Genomic DNA, 22,002 nt, shown 5'->3' with positions numbered 1-22,002 from the left:
AAATGCAAAGTACTGGATATGGGTAAAAGTAACCCCAGAGGAACGTACTAACTGTGTGGTACTACACTTAGGGTGGAAGAAAATGAAAAAGACTTGGGAGTGATTGTGCGGTCAGATATGAGGTTTTCTGAGCAATGCAGACAGTCTTCCAGAGCAGGTCATGGGGTATTGTCAATGATATACAGGAATTTTGCTAACAGTGAAAAGGAGGTGATTATCCCTTCGTATAAAGCAATGGTCAGTTCAACCCATGAGTATTGCATATAGGTATGTAGGCCTCATTTTAGGAAGGATGTAGATTTGTTTGAGTGTGTACAGAGAAGGAGAACAAGATTGGTGAGGGGAATGAATGGATCCTCTTATGAAGAGAGGCTTAAGTTATGCAAATTAAGTTATGCAAACCTATACGCAATACTCATGGGGTGAACTGACCATTGCTTTATACGAAGGGATAATCACCTCCTTTTCACTGTTAGCAAAATTCCTGTATATCATTGACAATACCAGATATTGACTGGAATTTGTGGGTTGGTCACTCACACACTAGCAAGGCTTTTGTGGATTTATTGGATGATTGTTTTCTACACCAGCATGTTCGGGAGGCAACTAGAGGGAGTAATACTCTTGATCTGATTATCAGTAGTGATTCTTCATGCATTAGGAATCTCCAGATAAAGGAACCACTGGGTGGCAGTGATCACAGTGTGCTGAAGTGGGATTTACTCAAGGAGGTAACTACCATCAGAGGTAAAGGGAAGGGTTTTTGCTTTCGTAAAGGCGACTATGATGGTCTGAGACAGTATTTAAATTCTATACAGTGGGACCAACTGATGATGTTACCAACAGCAAATTCAAAATGGGAAGCATTCAAGGAACTAATCTTGGAAGCTACCAGGCTTTACATACCAACCAAGAAATATTGTTCAAGGTTCAGGCCTAAATGGTTGTCAGATGAACTAATGAGACATATGGCAGAGAAGAAAAATGCATGGGATACATACAAATTAATGGGTGACATGGAAGCCTATGATAGATATAAGTTGGTCTGTAACCAAGTCACAAAGGAGATTAGGCAGGCAAAGGCAGATTATGAGAAATCCTTGGCAAAGGATGCAAAGAAAAACAGAAAAGAGTTCTTTACCTATTTAAACTCAAGAAGGAAAGGGATGAATCAGATTGGTCCACTGGATGTTGATGGTTCAACAGTTGAGGATCCAGCTCAGGTGGCTAACAATCTAAACGAGTATTTTGCATCTACATTCACACATGAGGAGTTATTCAGGAAGGGGAATGTCGTAGGTGAAGTAAACATTGGCAGTGAGCTAGATGATTTTCTAATAACTGAGAGGAAAGTGGAGGAGAAATTGTTGAGGATAAACATAAAAAAGGCACCCGGGGTGGATGGGATCTATCCAGTTATATTAAAGGAGGCAGCAAAGGAAGTAAGCAAACCCCTAGCCATAATTATGAGAGCTTCTTTGGACTCAGGGGAGGTACCCATGGACTGGAGATGTGCAAATGTAACCCCAATTCACAAAGGAGGATCAAAGGCTGACACAAGTAATTATAGACCTGTTAGTTTAACTTCGGTTCCAGGAAAATTAATGGAGGCACTGGTTAAAGAAGCACTGCAGGATCATCTGGACAAGAATTCAGTTATAGCTCAGACACAGCATGGTTTTGTTAAGGGCAGGTCTTGTCTGACCAATTTGATTGGATACTATGATGTAGTCACAAAAGAACTGGATGCAGGGAATAACTTTGATATTATATATTTGGATCTTAGAAAGGCTTTTGATACTGTTGCACATGGAAGACTGCTGCACAAATTGGAGAAGTGTAGCACTGGAGGCAAATTGCTGCTATGGATAAAGGGGTCATTGAGTGGCAGAAGACAGAGAGTGGTAATCAATGGACACTGCTCAACTTGGACTAATGTTATTAGTGGAGTTCCTTAGGGTTCAGTGTTGGGTCCATTGTTGTTTTCTGTATTTATAAATGATACTGATGATGGTGTATCAGGCTTAATGTCCAAGTTTGCAGACAATACCAAGGTTGGCAGGGTTGTTAAGGACACTACTGATACTATGCTGCTGCAACAGGATCTGGAAAGGTTGAGCAGATGGGCTGAGAGGTGGCAAATGAAGTTTAACATTGACAAATGTAAAGTACTACATATGGGAAACAGTAACCCCAGATCAACGTATCAACTCTGTGGTACTACGCTGACAGTGGTAGAGAATGAAAAGGACCTGGGGGTAATTGTACAGGCAGATATGAAGTTCTCTGAGCAGTGCAGACGAGCTGCAAGAGTAGCTCATGGTGTCTTGTCAATGATATACAGGAATTTTTCTAGCAGGGACAGGGATGTGATTATTCCCTTGTATAAGGCATTGGTCAGGCCACACCTTGAGTACCGTATACAGGTCTGGAGGCCTCATTTCAAGAAGGATGTAGAGCTGCTGGAACGAGTATAGAGAAGGGCAACAAGATTAGTGAATGGAACAAAGGGTTGCTCTTACGAAGAAAGGCTTAAGTTTTGCAAATTACAGAGCCTGGAGACTAGGCATCGGCGAGGTGATCTGATAGAGGTGTATAAGGCTTTGAATGGCTTGAGCATGCTCAATGCCGATGGGATTCTTCCTCTTGCTCAGAATAATCACCTGAGAGGGCATAAATTCAAATTGAGGAAGGACGGATGTCGGATAGATGTGCGGAAATTTGCCTTTAGCCAGCGGGCAGTTGGTTTGTGGAATAGACTCCCATCGCTTGTTGTTGAAGTTGATAGCCTAAACAAATTTAAGGCTCAGCTGGACAGGTATTTCGAACGAACGGAGGGGTGAAATGGGAGTAGTGGTTGTTTTTTTTTTTTTTTTGGCTGATGCTGAATAAGCTTGCTTTTTTGCATCATATGCCTCTACTAATGCTAATGCTAATGCTAAATTGCAGCAGCTGGAGTCTAGGCACCTGTGAGGTGATCTGATTGAGGTGTATAAGGCCTTGAATGGGTTGAGCATGCTGAATTCTGATGGGATTCTTCCGCTTGCTGAGATTACGAACCTGATGGGGCATAAATTCAAATTGAGGAAAGACAGTTGTAGAATAGATGTGTGTAAATTTGCCTTTAGCCAGCAGGTGGTTAATTGCTGGAACAACCTTCCATCTATCGTTGTGGAAGTTGACAGCTTAAATAAATTCAAGGGAGAACTGGATAAACGTTTAGAGGGAATGGTTGGGCGAAATTGTTTCCCCCCCCCCTTTGCTGATGTTACATAAGCTCATACGCTTGCTTTCTTATATTCCATGCTTATATTACTATTACTACTACTATTAATTTTAAATCACCAGAGAAATTTGCAAGAAAATAACTAAAAAAATAACTATTAAAATGACTAACTGAATTCATGAGTTTGGTGAAACTTTGCAAAAAACATGAACACTTTAAAACCTTTCTAGCATTTAAGGAAAACGGGTGAACTAAATTTGTAAATACTGTTTTTAAAAAAAATAATAAACATTATTTTAAATATTACTGATGCAGAATCTTCTGACTGAATAGCTTCATTGGGAAAATAAACAAGGAATGGAGAGAAAGTGATACAACAAAACACAAAACTATACCATTCATACTAAGTATCTGAAAGTTGGTGGGAATGGGGTTAGTTCTTTTTCAAGAAATGGGGGGGGGGAAATGTGCCATTATATTTATTAGTTTATTTTGGAGTAACTGATTCATCTCATTGACAGTACAAAAACTTTGAAAGGAATTTCAAGCAGTAGCAAAGTCAGCTGACCTAAAGTTTTTGGAGGGCTCTAGAAGTGGATTTTTTTTTTTCCGCCAGGAAAATCAGGAAAGCTGATCATGGAATGCATGTATTTTGCAGATATATTGATGTCTCAGGGACAGTTCCAGTAAAAGGGCTATAACCCCCCACACGATCAAATTAATCTGGACTTTTTTTTTTAACTGCTACATGATGAGTAAAGCTTAATGAATTACTGGAATACTGTTTTAGCCCTTTTCAACCCAACTTCTTTAATTGCTTCAGCTCCCTTTTAGAAAATCTTGTGACCTGATTTTGGATGAATACTGATGCAGGCTCTTTTATTAGAATGAGCATTAGTAGAGGCATATGATGCAAGAAAGCAAGCTTATGCAGCATCAGCTCAAAAAAAAAAAAAAAAAAAAAAACACGCTCCCATTTCACCCTTCCGTTCGTTCCAAATACCTGTCCAGCTCAGCGTTAAATTTATTTAAGCTATGAACTTCCACAACAAAGGATGGAAGTCTGTTCCAACTAACCGCTGGCTAGCTAAAGGAAAACTTCTGCACATCTTTCCTCAATTTGAATTTATGCCAAATGTCAGGTGATTATTCTGAGCAAGAGGAAGAATCCCATCAGCAATGAGCATGCTCAAACCATTCAGGGCTTTATACACCTCAATCAGATCACCTCGCAGGTGCCTAGTCTCCAGACACTGTAATTTGCAAAACTTAAGCCTTTGTTCCATTCACTAATCTTGTTGCCCTTCTCTGTACTCGTTCCAACAGCTCTACATCCTTCTTAAAATGAGGCCTCAGTACTTAATCAATATCAACCCAAGTAATATGTACACTTTCAAAATAATTAGGATTTGTTCTTTTATATTTGTTTTTTAAAAAAAATAAAATAAAGTTGAAATTTCTTACATTCTTTTAAAAGAAACAAACAATACAGTTTAAAAAAACTTACCTGATTTTCATTTACAATTAACTTTGTATCATTTATAATTTCTTTTATAATGTCTGACAGCTCTTCAGAGGATATTCCCTTTAATAAAACTGATGGAAATACATCTTGAACTAAAGCATCAAATCTTCGGCTATCAGTAAAAATAAGTTTAGACAAAGTATTTGTTCTTAAGGCTTTTACCAGCAGTTCACTCTCAAACATTTCATCCAATTTGCCTAAAATTACAGAAAAAGATCTTTTAGGAAATATATTTATTTGTGTATAAACAAAAAGTCAATAGATTAAGATAATATGTGAACCACTGTCCTAATCAGTATAAATCAATCTATGATATACTAGCTTTACTTGTCCAATAAATGAAGTGTGGCAATAAAATTAAAGTTCCCAGACTGGTACAATAAAAAGAACACAAAATGAAGGACCAAAGAGATCATTGTTCAGTTTAGTGGTTGCATTTTTCTTTATGTCCTCAAGATCCTAAAATCTCTTTCCTCTGAGGAGCGTTTTCACCTTCGGAAAGAGGAAGAAGTCCGCTGGTGCTAGATTTCGGGAGAGTAGGATAGATGGCTGATCTGAATAATACCATGTTTCATCAGGAATTTCTTCACAAGTGCAGAATGGGGGGGGGGACATTGTGCAACAAGAACCAGATGCCTTTCTCTCAAAATTATGGCCTCACCTAGGAAATGTGTTTCAACAGACTTTGAAGCAGCTGTATGTAGTGCACAGCACTGACTCTTTCCCTTTTCAGGGCTGTTTGTTGAAAAACATGATCAGCATCATACTGGACTTCTGTAAACAAAACCTTTTGGGTCCTGATGATGATTTTGAAATGTACTGCATGATCTGATGCATCATCTCTGGGTCGTACTGAAACACTCAACGCTATTTTCAATGACACTCGTCTCAATTAGGATTGTCTTGACATATCTGGATGAGGTCTTTGCATGATGACACTATTTGTTGCTTCTGCTCATTCATGAGGCTCTGCAGTACAAATTTTGCACAGACCTTCCTTTTCCCTAAATCTTCATGCATAATTTGATAAATCACCTCTTTATTCATGTCCAACTCATCAGTCATCATTCTAAGGGTCAAATGATGATCTCTTGCTACAATTTCCTGAACTTTAACAAATCTGTTCTCACTTCGAAAAGTTGATGGATGCCCACTTCTTGGATAATCAGGAACGTCCTCACATTTGTGTTTGAAGCTTATACCATTCAAACACACTGGTATGACAGCGTTTCATCGCCATAAACAGTTTTAACGTTTCACATGTTTCCGTTGCAGATTTTCCCTGTTTAATACTGGTTCATTGCTCCTTTGCAAAATAGTGACATAGAACGTTAATGCTACTAACAAAACCGGTTGTTATTTGCAACCTGTCAGGCTACTGGAAAATCTCTGTATCACCATCTGTTGGAGAAAGTTTGAACTACAATGTACCACTTCCATTTATTTTCCAACTCATTGAGCATGACCACAACAGCACAATCCAGGAACTTTATTGCTACTACTTGTATGTTGTGAACACCAGAATGATTTGATTTGATTTTGGTTTTACTGGTGCAGAAACGACTACGGTTATACTACACCAAAAAAAGATTAAAATATCAACAAAGATAAATTCCTGTAACCTTTAAAAAGGTTACCTCGTCAAACTGTTATTTATATATATATAAGGCAGTATAAGTTTAAAGGTAAATTATCCAATTTATATATGTGTGTATATATTAATAGCTTGCAAAAACTTAAAAACTGCTGACACGTGGTCATTGTCTGATAAAATATGACTGAGTGTATAAGGCCCAGTCGGATGAGTGAAAGCAGTAAAATATATATTGCGAACATGGGTAAAATTAACGCAATCTATTAAAATATGCTTTATTGATAAAATGGTGTTGCAAGACTCGCACATAGGAGGGTCATCTGCCCTCAACAGAAACGAATGTGTTAGGTGACTGTGTCCTAAGTGGAGTCAAGCAAGAACAACTTCCTCGCTCCAATTCCTGCATAGACTGGATAGCCATGTTTCTATTACAGGCTTTATCTGATATAATTTATTTGTTCTCTTTCTATGCCATAGTTCTTGCCATTGGGAATATATCTTGTTGCATATTATTTGCCTGTAATCTGTATAGGGGACTGACGGGCAAAGATTATTAGTGGAAGCTGCTGGTTTGGCTGCAGTGTCAGCCAAATCATTTCCCCTTATCCCAATGTGGCTAGGAATCCAGCAGAAGCGGATATCAAACTTGTACTCATGAAGAGAATGTATCTTCTGCTGAACCCGACAGAGAACTGGATGAGAGTTGTGTCTCAAAGATAATAAAGCCTGTAATACACTCAAAGAATCAGAATATATTATTGACCTTTGGCATTGACAAGTTCGAATGTGATCCAAGGCTAACTCTATAGCATGCGGCTCTGCAGTGTATATGCTGGATTCAGGAAGAATCTGCTGAGATATTATAGTGTCCGGAAAGACAGCAGCAGATCCTACACACGATTCCAACTTCGAGCCGTCTGTGTAAACTGGCAAGAAGTCGGAGTGCTCAGCTCGGTGTGCTGAATACAGCTGCTGGTAGACAGATGATGGAGTCTGGAAAGTTAAAATTCCCCATTATAAGACACTACGGTTTACTGGCCCACTCCATTTCTAGGTATAATTCTTCATTGCACTCATCAGAGTCATTAGGCCTATAACAAGGGAAGTCAGTGATAACTTAAAATTTGTTTCCCTAAAGCATCCCATACATGCTTAATGACACTTAGGTCTAGAGACTTTGGGAACTACTCTGCTTGGGAAATAGCCTTACTCCAAGGAAAAACTGTATGGAAAAAAAGCTGAAAAGTAGGGTTTCTGAAGCTTTCTCACTTGTGTCTACACTAAAAAAATCAGCCGGTTCACATCTTACTTTCCATACAACAAAATAACCTTCCTGACAACTTAAACTTCAGTCAAAACTTTTAATATTCGTATTCCCCTTTAGAACTCATCCCACAATTCAAGAACCATCAATGTGTGTTGGGTGGAGGTTTCTGCAATGTCTTGGATATATAAACTGAGGACCGAAATAGTAGTATATCAGAGCAGGAATGATCATGCTGATGTTATTTGGATGCTCTTAAGGTTATGATGAAAAAATCTGTATTAGTGATGTCAACTGGTAGTGCCTTCCTGAGATCCTCTTTGGTTTTTGAGATCATGAATTCTAATTGACTATTAAAAAGTATAACTTAAACATTGTTATAAAGTTTACCAGAAAAAGTTTCAATAGTACATTTAACAGACAATATTTCAATGGTACTGAGGCTCTGAATAAAGAATGCCTTTTTCCAAGCTCAGTAGTGACATCTCAGGCTTAGAAGCAATTCCAGTGATACATACCAGTATTGGAACATTATAATGCTTCATTTATTTGTTTTTACCATATGTTAGTTTTCTGTTTGGAATTAGTATTAGTAGCAGTAAATGGTGCTAGGAAGTAACCTTATATATCAGCCAAAAAAAAAAAAATAAATAAACATATCAGCCTCATTTGTCCATCTCTCTCTCTCTCTCTCTCTCTCTCTCTCTCTCTAATAGTTTGTCTAATTCCTCATTAAATTTATTTAAACTACCCATCTTCACAATATCAGATGGAAGTTTGTTCTAGCAATCAAACAATCAGATTGGTTGGGCAGATGTACTGAGAAGTGGCAACTGAAGTTTAACATTGACAAATGCAAAAGACTGTATATGGGTAGTAGTAACCCCAGAGAAACATACCAACTGTGTGGTAGAGAATGAAAAAGACCTGGGGTTAATTGTGCAGTCAGATATTAAGTTTTCTGAGCAGTGCAGACAGGCTTCCAGAGCAGGTTGTGGGGTCTTGTCAATGATATACAGGAATTTTGCTAGTAGGCAAAAGGAAAGTGATTATGCAGTACTCAAGCCACACTTTGAGTACTGAATACAGGTCTGGTGGCCTCATTTAGAAAGGATGTAGAGTTGCTAGAATGAGTACAGAGAAGTGCAACAAGAACAGTGAGGGGAATGAAGGGGGGGGGGTCCTCTTACCAAGAAAGGCTTAAGTTTTGCAAACTGCAGCATCTGGAGACTAGGCACCTGTGAGGTTATTTATTTATTTGTTATTTCGTTTTTAGGAGCATTAGCAACTAAGACCATATTACTCCGAGATAATGCGGTGGTCATTCCCTGACCTCTCCGCATCCTCCGTATTTGGTGGTGACGGGCTTGAACCCCCGTCTAATCAAGAAGCGTGTGCAACGCACTGCTGCTCCTTCCCACCTGGCTACGGAGGCGCCCACCTGTGAGGTGATCTGAGTGAGGTGTATAAGGCCTTTAATGGTTTGAGCAGGCTCAATGTTGATTGGGATTCTTCCTCTTGTTTAGATATGTACCTGAGGAGGCATAAATTCAAACTGAGGAAAGACAATTGTAGAACAGATGTGGAGAAATTTGCCTTTAGCCAGCAGGTCGTTGATAGTTGTAACAAACTTCTATCTCTTGTTGTGGAAATTGATAGCTTAAATAAATTCAAGGAAGAACTAGACAAAGTTTTGGAGCGAATGGATGAGTGAAATGGGAAGATTTTTTTAAGGATGATGCTGTATAAACTTGCTTTCTTGCATCATATGCCTCTACTAATGGTAATGCTAATCTCTAACCGAAAGCAAGTTTTTGAATATTTGTATGTATCATATAACTATCCTTTTTCAATTTAAATTCTTCATGTCCCTTCATGTGTGTCATTTTTGCAAAAGTGAGAATGCCACCGCCATTTAATTTACACAATCGATTTCGGGCCTTCAACACTTAATCAGGTACCCCTTGCAGATGCCTAGTTTGCAGACAATACAATTTGCTGAATCGAAGTCTTTTATGGTAACAATCATCTCTGACTTAGGCTTTGTGTCTTAAGAGTGTTTGTGTTTCTTATTCTTGTTGCTCTTAGTTACACCATTCAACAGATCCACATCCTTTCTAAAATTGGTTTCCAGACCTGTATGTAGTACTCAAGTTGTGACCTAACCATCACCTTATACAATGGAACAATCGCCTCCTTGTTCCTACTCACAAAATTTCTATATATGACAGAAGCCCATAAACTGTTCTATCAGCCAGTCTAAACTGCTGAGAACACTTCATGTCAGACTGTATACACTAACCCCAGGTTTTTTCCTTTCTTCGCTACCCTGAGTGCCATACCATACAATGGGTATGATATATTTTGTGATTACTGCTTCTCATACATAGTAACTTGCAGTTTTCAATGTTAAACTTTAATTGCAACTTGTCAGCCCATCTGGATAATTTTTTCTAGGTCTTGTCGCAGCATCATACACTGATTTTTGTCATTAACCACCTTTCCAACTGTTGTATTATCTGCAAACTTGGACATCAAACTTGACATGATTTCATCAATATCATTAAAAAATATTGAAAACAATACAGTCCAGCACTGAACCCTAAAGGACTTCACTAATAACATGAATCCAAGAAGAGCAATGCCTATTAATAATCACTCTCTGCCTTCTACTACTCAACCATCCCTTTATCCATAACAGTAACAACTTACCTCTAATGCCACATTTCTCAAATCTGTATAGTAATGTTTCATGTGAAACAATATCAAAAGCTTGGCTGAAATCTAAGTATACAATGTCAAATTTATTATTTTTTTTCCAGCTCCTGTGTTATCATAGTAGCTTGTCTTGTCTAGGCAATCAGATTGGTCAGACAAGACCTTCTCCCTTAATGAATCCATGCTGTGATTGCAGTATAACTGAACTGCAATCACAGCATGTTCCTGTCTAGATGCTTCTGCTTATGTCTTTGATCACTGACTCCATTATTTTCGCTGGAACAGATGTCAAGCTTACAGGTATATATTTACTCACTTTTCCCTTTATGAATAGGGGAAACATTTGCATATTTTCAATCTATAGGAACCTCCCATGAATCCAATGATGCTCCATAATTATATATAAAAGTTTTTTTTTTATGCTGCTTCTTTTAATATAACTAGATAGATCCATCAGTCCCGGGTGCCTTATTTTTTTTAGCCTCAACAATTTCTCTTCCACTTTCTTCTCAATATCACAAAATCATTCAGCCTCCAGTTATAAGTTGGTTTACTTCTGGAATGCCATCTGTAAACAATTCTTCCACATGAATGCATATGAAAATATTTATTCCGTTTATCAGCAACCAGAACAGGTTCATCAGTAGTTATGTAATTCATATCTAGTAGAACAATATAGTTCAATTCCTTTCTGTCTAGTGTTAATATAAACAAAAAACTTTTTGCTTCTTTTCTTTGCATTCCTAGCCAAATATTTCTCATAATCTGTCTTAACCTGCCCAAATCCTTTTGTGACTCTGCAGACTAATTTGTATTTACCATATGTTTCTGTGTTATCCTCTGAAAATTTTTTAATTCCATGCATTCTTCTTCTCTGTTGCTAGTCTTAGTATCTTCTATGATTACTTCCCTGAATGCTTTCCATTTAGAATTTGCAGTTGATAACATCATTGCTTAGTCCAGCATTTCTCAAACTTTTTTAGCCATGGAACACTTTTCGCCTCACAACATATTCATGGAACACTTTTCATCTCACAATATATTCACGGAACACTTACGAAATACAAATTTAGCGGAAACCAAAGAACTGTTGCTAATATTTTATTACATACGACACACTGTGCATCAGGAGCATCTTTATTTCCAACAAAGGTAAAGCCGAAATTGAAATAACTGTCATTATACTTTCATTTTGGTCTTTTATTAGTTGGTTCCTGTTATTTCACTTCGGATTTCTGGGGAACAAAAGGCTGCGATTGTTCATCCTCAGTTTGAAGTGCGACAATATAGTGTTCATTTTCATCGACCACAGTTGCACTACTAGAAGTACTTTTCTTCTCATTTTAAAGTTCCTTTTTTCAACCACAAATCAATGGTCATATATTTTAATAATAATATTTCAAAATACTAATAATTATCAAAAAAAATTTATACAAGGAAGTTAGTTTAGGTATGATATCAGTTTGCTTCTTCCTCTCCTTCAATCTGTGTACTCCAGGCTAAATGCATACGAACAGCATACTAGATCACCACATTGCTACTTTTTCATAGGTGTCATTACTTCTATGCATACTTCTCTATCTGTGTCATTACTTCTATGCATACAATGGTGTCATTACTTCTATGCATACTTCTCTCTATGGGGCTTAGAGGGGAACAGGTATCCTGTGTGTTATCAGACACTCAGCCTAAAACACTGATGGATCCAATATCTCACTATTACAGAAGATTTAGGAGAAGTCCGGTTGGCCTGCCTCCCTAAAATCCACTCATGCACACCTTCTCGATGGTAAGCCCTGTTACGTCACTTAGGTGGCAACGAACGTGTAGAGTGGTTCTCTTCAAGACGCCTGGTCAGCGTGAAGAGGAAAAGACCAAACCCTCCAGCAATGAGAGCACAACAATACAAATGGCCCTCAGTCCCCAGCAGCTTTCACTCTCCCTCTTACGGCAGCGAGAGGATCAGAGTGGAGGCAGAGGGTGCTAAGAATCTCTGGGTACGACCAGGCTGCCATGCACGGAAATTGAACTTGGCCTGTTATAACGTACGATCACTCATCGGTGAAGACAGGATATTAGAGCTGGAAAAGGAATTAGAAAATGTGAATTGGAATATCATCGGTTTGGCTGAAACAAGAAGAAGAAATGAATCACTTATAAGTTTATCAAGTGGAAATCTGCTGTACACCAATGGAAACAGTGAAAGGAGTGAAGGTGGAGTTGGGTTTCTGGTCCATAAAGATTTTAAAAACAACATTTTGGAATTCAAAAGTACATCACCAAGGGTGTCAAGACTAATACTCAAGATTTCGAAGAGGTACAAGCTAAAGATTATAATGATTTATGCACCAACATCGAGCCATGATGATGAAGAGGTTGAAGAAATGTACACTGAAATTGAGAGTCTTCTAGATGAGCAGAAAACCCACTACACTATTATTATGGGGGACTTCAATGCTAAGGTTGGAAAAAGGCAAAACAGTGCAGAAAGAGGAACTATAGGAAATTTTGGAATTGGTGAAAGAAATAAAAGAGGTGAAAGACTTGTGGAATTTGCAGAATCTCAAGGAATGTCAGTAATGAACACTTTTTTCAAGAAAAGGGTGAACAGAAAGTGGACATGGAAGAGTCCAAATGGATTAACAACTAATGAAATCGACTTCATCCTCACTAACAGAAGATATATTGTGAATGATGTTACCGTCCTGAATAAGGTAAGTGTTGGAAGTGATCACAGAATGGTAAGATGTACACTTGATATAGATGTAGGAAAGGAAAGGCAAAAACTGACTCGAGTAAATAATACAAAGGTCTTTGAAATAACAGAGGAGGAGAAAAAGCAGTATGTACTGGAACTTAAGAACAAGTGTGAGCTTCTGCAGACTGCTCAGGACCAAGATATCGACGAGGAATATTACAACTTTCTGAAAGTGATAAAGCCCAAGAAACCTATAGGGAAACAGAAATCCAAAGAAGGAAAAATTAGTCAAGAAACACTTGTCATGATGAACCAAAGACGACAAATGAAGAGCAAGAAAAACACTGACAGGGAGAAAATTGAGTATACTGAGTTATGCAAAGCCATTAGAAAGAGACTCAGAGAGGACATAAGAAGATTTAACACAAGAAAAGTAGAACAAGCATTAAGGGAAAACAAAGGATTTAAATCAGCAGCCATGAGCAGTAATACAGAAAGACAAATGATACTGAAACTGAAGAATAGCAATGGTGTACTTATAAACAGCAGAGAAGGCATAATTCAAATAGCAGAAGACTACTATAGAGAATTATACAAGGAGCGAAGGAATGATACCAGCAGTGGGGAAGATGGATTGCAAAGTAGCAACACATACGACATACCCGATATTCTTCCTGATGAGGTAGAACATGCATTGAAGAAAATGAAGAAAATGAAGAATCGGAAAGCCCCGGGGGAAGATGAAGTTACTGTAGAGTTGTTAAAATTGGGAGGAAGAGACGTAACACAAAAACTGGCAAGGCTCTTCACAAAGTGCATTAGAAAAGGTGTGGTGCCTAAGCAGTGGAATAATGCAATCATAGTTTTGCTCCATAAGAAAGGAGATAAATCAGAAATTGGAAATTATAGACCAATTAGCTTGTTATCCCACATCTACAAGTTGTTCACAAGGGTCATTACTAACAGATTAGAAAGAATACTTGATGAGAATCAACCGAAAGAGCAAGCTGGCTTTAGGACAGGATTCTCAACTATGGATCACCTTCACGTAATATCACAGCTAATGGAGAAAGCAAATGAATATAAAACACCATTATGCCTGGCATTTGTGGATTATGAAAAGGCATTTGACTCCATACAGCATAAGGCAATGTTTCGGGCACTGGAAAGACAAGGCATATATACTCCATATATTATGATTTTGAAGAAAATATATGAGAGTGCTACATCCTTTATTAGACTAGACAAAGACAGTAGGAAATTTAAAATCGAGAAAGGAGTTCGACAAGGAGACACAATATCTCCGAAGCTGTTTACTGCTGCCCTTGAGGAAGCTTTCAGAAGATTAGACTGGTCGCAGAAAGGAGTCAATGTGAACGGAGAGTACCTAAACCATTTACGATTTGCAGATGACATTGTGGTCATAAGCCACGATCCCAAAGAATTAGAGGTAAATCTTAATCAGTTATGCACAGTTAGTAAGGATTTTGGACTAAAGATGAATATGGCTAAAACAAAAGTAATGATGAACAAGTATGCCACGGAAAGGGAAATAATGATTGAAGGAGCAGTAATTGAAAAGGTGGAGTCATATACTTATCTGGGACAAGTTGTTAGCTGTAATAATGATAAATGGCTGGAAGTCAAGAGAAGAATAAATTTTGGATGGATAGCATTCAGGAAATATAGTCACATACTGAAGAGCAATATCCCAGTTTGTCTGAAACGTAAAATAATGAATCAATGTATACTCCCCACCATGACTTATGGAAGTGAAACTTGGGCACTCACCAAAAGAATGGAAGAGAAGCTAAGAACTACACAGCGAAGAATGGAACGAATTATATTGGGAATCAGACTGTTAGATAAGAAGAGAAACACATGGATTAGGCAGCAAACTCAAGTAAAGGACATTCTTATCAAAACTAAAGAACTAAAATGGTCTTGGGCAGGACACATAGCTCGAAGACATGATGACAGATGGACTAAGAAAATAACAGAATGGTACCCAAGAGGAGCTAGAAGAAAACCTGGAAGACAAAGGCGGAGATGGATAGATGAAATTCATGAGTTTTTGAGTAGTAAATGGATGGCCAGTGCTCAAAACAGAAGGAACTGGAAAGTTGCTGGAGAGGCCTTCATCCTGCAGTGGATTGAAAATGGCTGATGATGATGATGATGATACTTCTCTATGCAAAGTCCGCCAAAATAAAGTGTTCCGTGGTCTATTTGATTATTAGTCTATGCCAGTATTAATAACTGAAAAAAAAATTATGTTAAATATTATAATGATACAAAAGTGGTGTACACTACAAATATGCAAAATTTATTTATTTTTTTTTTAATTATTAATTATGATTTTTCACGGAACACTAGTTTTTTTTTTTTTTTTGGTAGTTGTTGGCGCATCAGCTTCTGTGGCCATAATGCACCTCCCAAGGTTTTTGCAGTACTTTGATCCAAGCCCGAGGCGGGATTCGAACCCGCGACCTTTAGGTTGCTAGGCAGGCACTTTACCCACCCGGCTGGCCCGGTCGGCGGAACACAGTTTGAGAAACGCTGACTTAGTCTCACTGAAAAGAATTTTAAAATTTCACTTTTATGAAAGCAAATCTCTTCTTCTTACCTTCAACAATAGTTATATCTTTAAGTATATCCTACATGAATATATTATAATCACTGACACATTGTAGTTCTTTTATCTACAGGTTCTTAATGCATGATGAGTCAATGCTGACAATCAGAGCATTCTGCTTGTTGGTTCTCTAGTGTGAATAAAGAATAACATCTAATAAATTGAGAAAGGTTCTGCTACTGTGTGAGTGACCAACCACAAGTTCCAGTCAATATATGGAAAGTTAAAATTCTCCATTGTAAGATGTTGATTTACTGGCCCACCCTATTTGTTTATACAGAACTTAATTATACATATGGCCTATAATATACAAAACCTCATTTTTGTTTTTCCAGTACTTATGTCACACCAAAATGATGCAACATTACACTGTCCACCATATGCACTGCCTTACAGTCTACATGCTTCTTAACTAAGAGTATAACCTCTAACCCCCACCTCCTGTCCTGTCTGGCCTTAAATGTTTTACTCTCCATATTTAAATTATGTATCCCCTATGTCTGAGTGGACCATGTTTCTGACATATGGTATGTCCATTTCATACAAAATGGACATACTATATGTCCATTTCCACTTGCAGTCTGCCAAACCCCATGACAGAATCTCAGTTGCAAAGAGAGGAAGTCAAAGAGCTCCAAGTGATTAGTAGAGTTGGGAGAACAGTAGAGACAACAGATGAATTTGACACAAAGAGGTAGAGAGATTTTAAGCCAGAGAAGATCAAAGAGAGGAGATTCCAAATTGCCAAGTCTCTGACAGGGAATAATTTGGGCAATTGAGATGGGCAGTAGTTGAATCAACCGATAACTAAGATTCTGTCAGAAAAAGTACACGGGGTTTGGCAGATTGCAAGTGGAAATGGATATCGTTGAGATTAGAATTGAGACCACGTATATTTGTGAAATGAATTAGGAAGTGCTTCGGAGGTTTAGATTTTTTCGCAGATAAGCTTGCTCTATTAGTTTGACAATTCATGGTGTATTCAATAGTAAGAAAAAGTGGTTGGGACATGCTGTATGAAGTAATGAAATTTTTGGATATGGCGTACACGTGGTAAGAATATACCCAGATCCTTGACATAACGTAGCCTCGACAATGCTCCCCGCATACACACTACTCGGACTCCCTCCAGTCACTATCTGGCAGAGTAGAGGTAGCAAGATTATACACTAGCTGATCCAGAAGCCTCCTAGAGAGTTACCAATAGGTTCGGTCCGGTGTACTCACTAGCGGCCGGCCTGCGAACACCGTTTTAGAGCTGTACCCTCGAAATGTAAATAATATTTGGATCTCGCCACGACGTTCATCATAACCTCAAAAGTCATCAATCATACTGCATGATGGAAGAGATAGGGAAGGGTTGACCGGAACTTAGCTCTAGAGACTAAACATGGGTTCCACCACTTCAAGCCTCCAATAAGCAAAGTGGTGGTATTTCACCGGTTGATGAGAGTCATCTACCACCTAGTACTGCCTGGTAACATAGAGGGGCGGCGTTCCTCCATGTGGTGTGGGCGCCACACCTCGACCCCTGCTTACGTTGGTTCACACCTGGGTGGTCACTCACCATGTACTTGTGCATGGAGGTTATACCCAGTATTACTAACAGTCCCACCATTGTGAAGGTGCAAGCAGAGGATTTGGCTGTCACAGACCGTCCGGACGGTCTGTGACAGCCAAACGACGGGGTTCCAGTTGTGATGACGGGGTTCAAGACCGTCATCACAAAATACGGAGGATGCGTAAAAGTCAGGGAATGACCACCGCATATTCCGGGAGCAATATGGCTTTAGTTGCTAATGCTCCAAATAACAACAACAACAACTCGTTCTAGATAAAGGGATGGTTGAGTGAGGGAAGACAGAGAGTAGTTATTAATGAATACTGCGCTCATTATAGACAAATGTTATTAGTGGAGTTCCCCAGTGTTCACTGCTGGGTCCATTGTTGGTTTTTATATTTATCAATGATATTGATATAGTTCGTTGAGATTAGAATTGATATCAGGCTTAAAGTTTACAGATGACACAAAGGTTGGCAGGGGGATTAGTGACAGTAAATCAAAATAAGCTACTGACAATATCTGGAGAAACTGGGCTGATGGGCTGAGAAATGGCCGTTGAAGTTTAACGCTGACAATGCAAGTTACTGCATATGAGTAGACATGTAATCCCAGATTAATGTACCAAATATGTAGTACTATACTCAGGATAGCAGAAAATGAAGACCTGGGGTAATTGGGCAATCAGATATGAAGTTCTTTGAGTACGGCGGACAAGCTGCCAGAACAGTTCATAGGTTTTGTCAGTAATAAACAGGGATTTTGATATTAGGGATAAAGAAGTGATTATCCCAATGCACAAGGCAATGGGGCTTTCTTGAAGGCGCTGGGGTTGCGGAGGTGAACGGACGCATCAGCACAAAGCTCCACTTGATGTAGATGGCAGATTGTAACTGAAGACAGCTGTGAGGATTGCTTCGATTTTCCGGCTTCAAAAACAATGGATTTTGGATTCCTCAAATTATGTACAGATGAAAACAATTAGTATTATTCAGGTAAGCTAGTTAGTTATAGTTGTTTTTAGCTATTGCTGGTTTTTTGAATGTGTTTACGTGCAGTACGATTGTTGCAGCATCAGCAATCCTACTGTTGCAACACCTCAAAATTCCAAAAATAGAGATGAATTTGTTGATCAAAATAGCTGAATATATGTTATTTGTGAGGAGAAATGTGAATATCAGCTTAGATTAAACATATATTTGCATACAAATTTTTTTTTTTTTTTTTAGGAGCATTAGCAACTAAGGCCATATTGCTCCAGGGATATGCGGTGGTCATTCCCTGACCTTTCCGCATCCTCCGTATTTGGTAGTCACGGGCTCGAACCCCGGTCTAATCAAGAAGCGTGTGCTACGCATTGCTTATGAGTACTTTTGTTTGTGTGTGTGTGTGTGTGTGACCATTTTCCCGCCAAAATGGAAAAAGATTGCACCTTGGGTTTTAATAGGCCTATGACTGTAAAAACATACCTTAAATTACTTCCTTGAATATAAGGAACATTATAATAATAGCAAAATGATGGGCAAAGCCCAAAACTCAATGGAAAAAACAAAAAATAATTCTTTCTTAAAGAAAGAACCCCAAACAATGAAGAAACTACAAATAACGACTTAGAAGTTTACCCCCCTTGGCCATCTTAGTGTAAAAAGGGATAGAAAAGGCAAAAACCAGATATAAAAAACAGATCAAAAGGAGAATGATAATTTAGAGCGAGAGGTAAGAAAAACAGAGGAGGAGAGGAAATTTCAGCTTATAAATCAAATAGAGGATCCAATAAGCCAAATTAAAGAAATGAAACTGTTCCTAGAAGAGTTCCTTCATAAACAGACCAAGTTGTTACACCTGCAACAAGACTGCATACAGTGAACTGCTGGCATGTTTTGGAACATAGTGGTTGAACGTAATATAGAAAACAAGGTATTGAAAGCAAAAGTAGAAACAGTGACTGAAGAGAAGAACAATTAAAAATAAATAAATGCTTTGACTTACGCCAAGCAAGGGCCAAGAAACAAAGATAATTATTATAAAGGTTAAGCTTGATTCTACACACAAATCCAGCGAGGCAGTTAGGGATAAGTTAAGTTGTTTGGTTTTTAGGAGCATTAGCAACTAAGGCCATATTGCTCCGGGATATGCGGTGGTCATTCCCTGACCTTTCCGCACCCTCCGTATTTGGTGGTGACGAGCTCGAACCTCGGTCTAATCAAGAAGCGTGTGCTACGCAATGTTGCTCCTTCCCACCTGGCTACGGAGGCGCCTTAGGGATACTGTCATGACAAAATTAAAACCTCATTTGAAAGAAATAAAAGTGAATAATATGAGAAAAATAAAAGGTAAGAGTTTTAATTGTAACAAATAAAGAGGATGTTAAAATGATTGAAACTGACCCAGAGGTAGTACAATTAGGACTGCAAACAGAAAAACCAAGGGGCAAGAACCCCAACATCATTACATTTGACATCCCAGAGAAAACTCTGGAAAGATATCTTATGTTGGATTGCTACAACAAAAATTTTATTAATATAATGGAACTGGATGAGTTTGCCAAAAAACAAAAGAAATGGGCAATTCAATATCATTGTAGAAATGTCACCCAGAATTTGGAAAAACCTACAAAGACAACAAAGAGTCTACACTGGCTGGACCAGCCATAAATTCAAGGAATTCTTTCCCATACAGAAATGCTTTAACTGTTGTAAATATGGTTATACTGCTGGAGACTGCAACCAGAAATCCTCTGTCTGTGGCCACTGCACAATCACTGGCCATGATTACAAGAACTGCCAAAATAAAAATCAGCAGCCAAAATGTGCTACCTGTAAGGCAGAATGGCTGACAGACTATGCACATAGTATCAGGGATGATAAATGCCCCAGTTATAAAAAATTATACAATCTAGAACCAACTATGGGCCAGATTGAAAACATAAATGTGACTAGGGCTCTAAATCTCGTCCAATTGAATGCTCAAAGAGCAAGAGCTGTTGTAGATCAGATCAAACTCAAATCAGAAGAAAATAATATAGATATCTTGGTACTCCAGAACCCCTACACACATATAGATAGGATTCAGGGATACCCAAGAGGCTATAAAATAATAGAATACACCTCAGGTCTCTCTTCTACAGCAATAGGAGTTAAAAATACTGACCTTACAGTCACAAAGGTGGGTCACCTCTGCTCCCCAGTGGCAGTGTGTGACCATATCACCGGTGTAATGTAAAACTTTCCTAAAGTTTTACATTACACCAGTGTTATGATCCTAAAAACTGTAATGTAAAACAATCAGTTTTACATTATATTACAGTATTTACAATACAGTAGTATTAAAACTGTAGGACAGTTTTATATATAATGTAAACTGCCAGTCAGCCATATGGCATAACCGTACGGAAGACAGAGCAGGCACACACAACGGCCAGATACTTTCAGATTATATAGCCACCTCACCCTTTCAAGTGCTAAACCAACCAGATAACCTCCCAACTTTTAGCAGTATCATGTGGGAGAGTGACATTGATGCTACTCTTGCCACCAATTCAATACCTTATAAAATTACACTGTTGGTGTGTCCAGCCAGTCTGAGCCACATCAGATCATAGAACTATCACCTTCAAACTAAACAGGCAATTACAAACAATCCAACGCTCCTTGTTGAAATTAAAAGGTATAACCTTAAAAAGGCAAACTGGGAGATTTTTGCAGAACATACAGCAGCTGAGCTGCAAAAACAGAAAAATGAGTGGTCTAGGTCAGGCAACTGCAGCCCAGACAAGTAAGTACTGACTATGACAAACATTTTAACAAAAACAGCAAACCTGTCTATACGACGGAAAAAAACAAGGAAGCAGGAAGTCCCCTGAACTGACTATACTCAGGAGAGGGATGAACCAGGCAAAGAGAAATTTTCAAAGAGCCAGAATATCTTGGCCGCAAAATGACTTGGATACACTGAGAGATTCTTATAGAACTCTCAGGAATCAGTATAGTCCTCATAAGAGACAAGAAAAAGGAATGCTGGAACTTGGTGGGAAATAATGGAAACAATAACCCTTGGAGAGTTGTCTACAGAATAGTAACTAACAACCTGCCAAGAGGAGATGTTTTAGAAACTACTGTGAAACCAGATGGAACCCCATCTGGTTTGATGCGTTGGGCGGATTCTGTAAATAACATCCTAGACAGTATTATTCAGACTGAAAATAGGGATCATTCCCCCACCCAGCTAGACATAAAAGAAAACATTGAATATGACAATGCCAACACTGAACCTCTGTTTATTATAAAAGACTTAGAAATAGCACTATCTAATAACTAAAAACAATAAATGCCCAGGTTTTGAACTCTTAGAGGTTGAGATTATCAAAAAATTAGTGGAAATAGCACCAGACATATTAATAGCACTATATATAGTAATTGTATTTTTTTTTTTTTTTTTTTTTTTTTATGAGAACCCCAAACACGAGAGGTATTATAACCTATAGTACTTAGTACCGTGCTTGGGTTGGAGGTTGAGAAGACGAAAGAAGATATTTGTTGATATTGGACTTGAACTTCTGTAGATTGTAATTTTCAGGAAATACGTATGAAGGAAGGTTGTTCCAGAAAACGGCAGTTGAATGAATAAATGAGGAAGATGAAAAGTTGGTTCTGTGGGTTTGAAGTTGGACAGTAAATGGATGTTGGCTGGTGGCGGCACGTGTTCGGACTGTTTTGAAAGAGAGAGCGGGAATTATAGAAGCCAATTCAGAAGAACAGTGCCCATGGAAGTATCTGTAGAAA

At 38.4% G+C, this 22,002-nt stretch overlaps 1 protein-coding gene across 1 annotated transcript in view; it reads right to left on the bottom strand.

Annotated features, from left to right (window-relative positions):
• The window catches only part of btv (dynein cytoplasmic heavy chain beethoven), a 696,240-nt gene that overhangs the window by 375,529 nt on the left and 298,709 nt on the right, over positions 1-22,002 (bottom strand). The window contains exon 29 of the mRNA XM_090384033.1: positions 4,734-4,948. Coding sequence (XP_090240159.1) covers positions 4,734-4,948 — 215 coding nt within the window. The remainder of the gene's footprint in view (positions 1-4,733; positions 4,949-22,002) is intronic.

The sequence above is a fragment of the Mastigoproctus giganteus genome, chromosome 10, assembly GCF_048544385.1.
Source record: "Mastigoproctus giganteus isolate SK-2022 chromosome 10, ASM4854438v1, whole genome shotgun sequence".
NCBI classification, from domain to species: Eukaryota; Metazoa; Arthropoda; class Arachnida; order Uropygi; family Thelyphonidae; genus Mastigoproctus; species Mastigoproctus giganteus.
The sequence above is the reverse complement of the archived record's forward strand: the minus strand, read 5'-3'. Positions and strand labels throughout refer to the sequence as shown.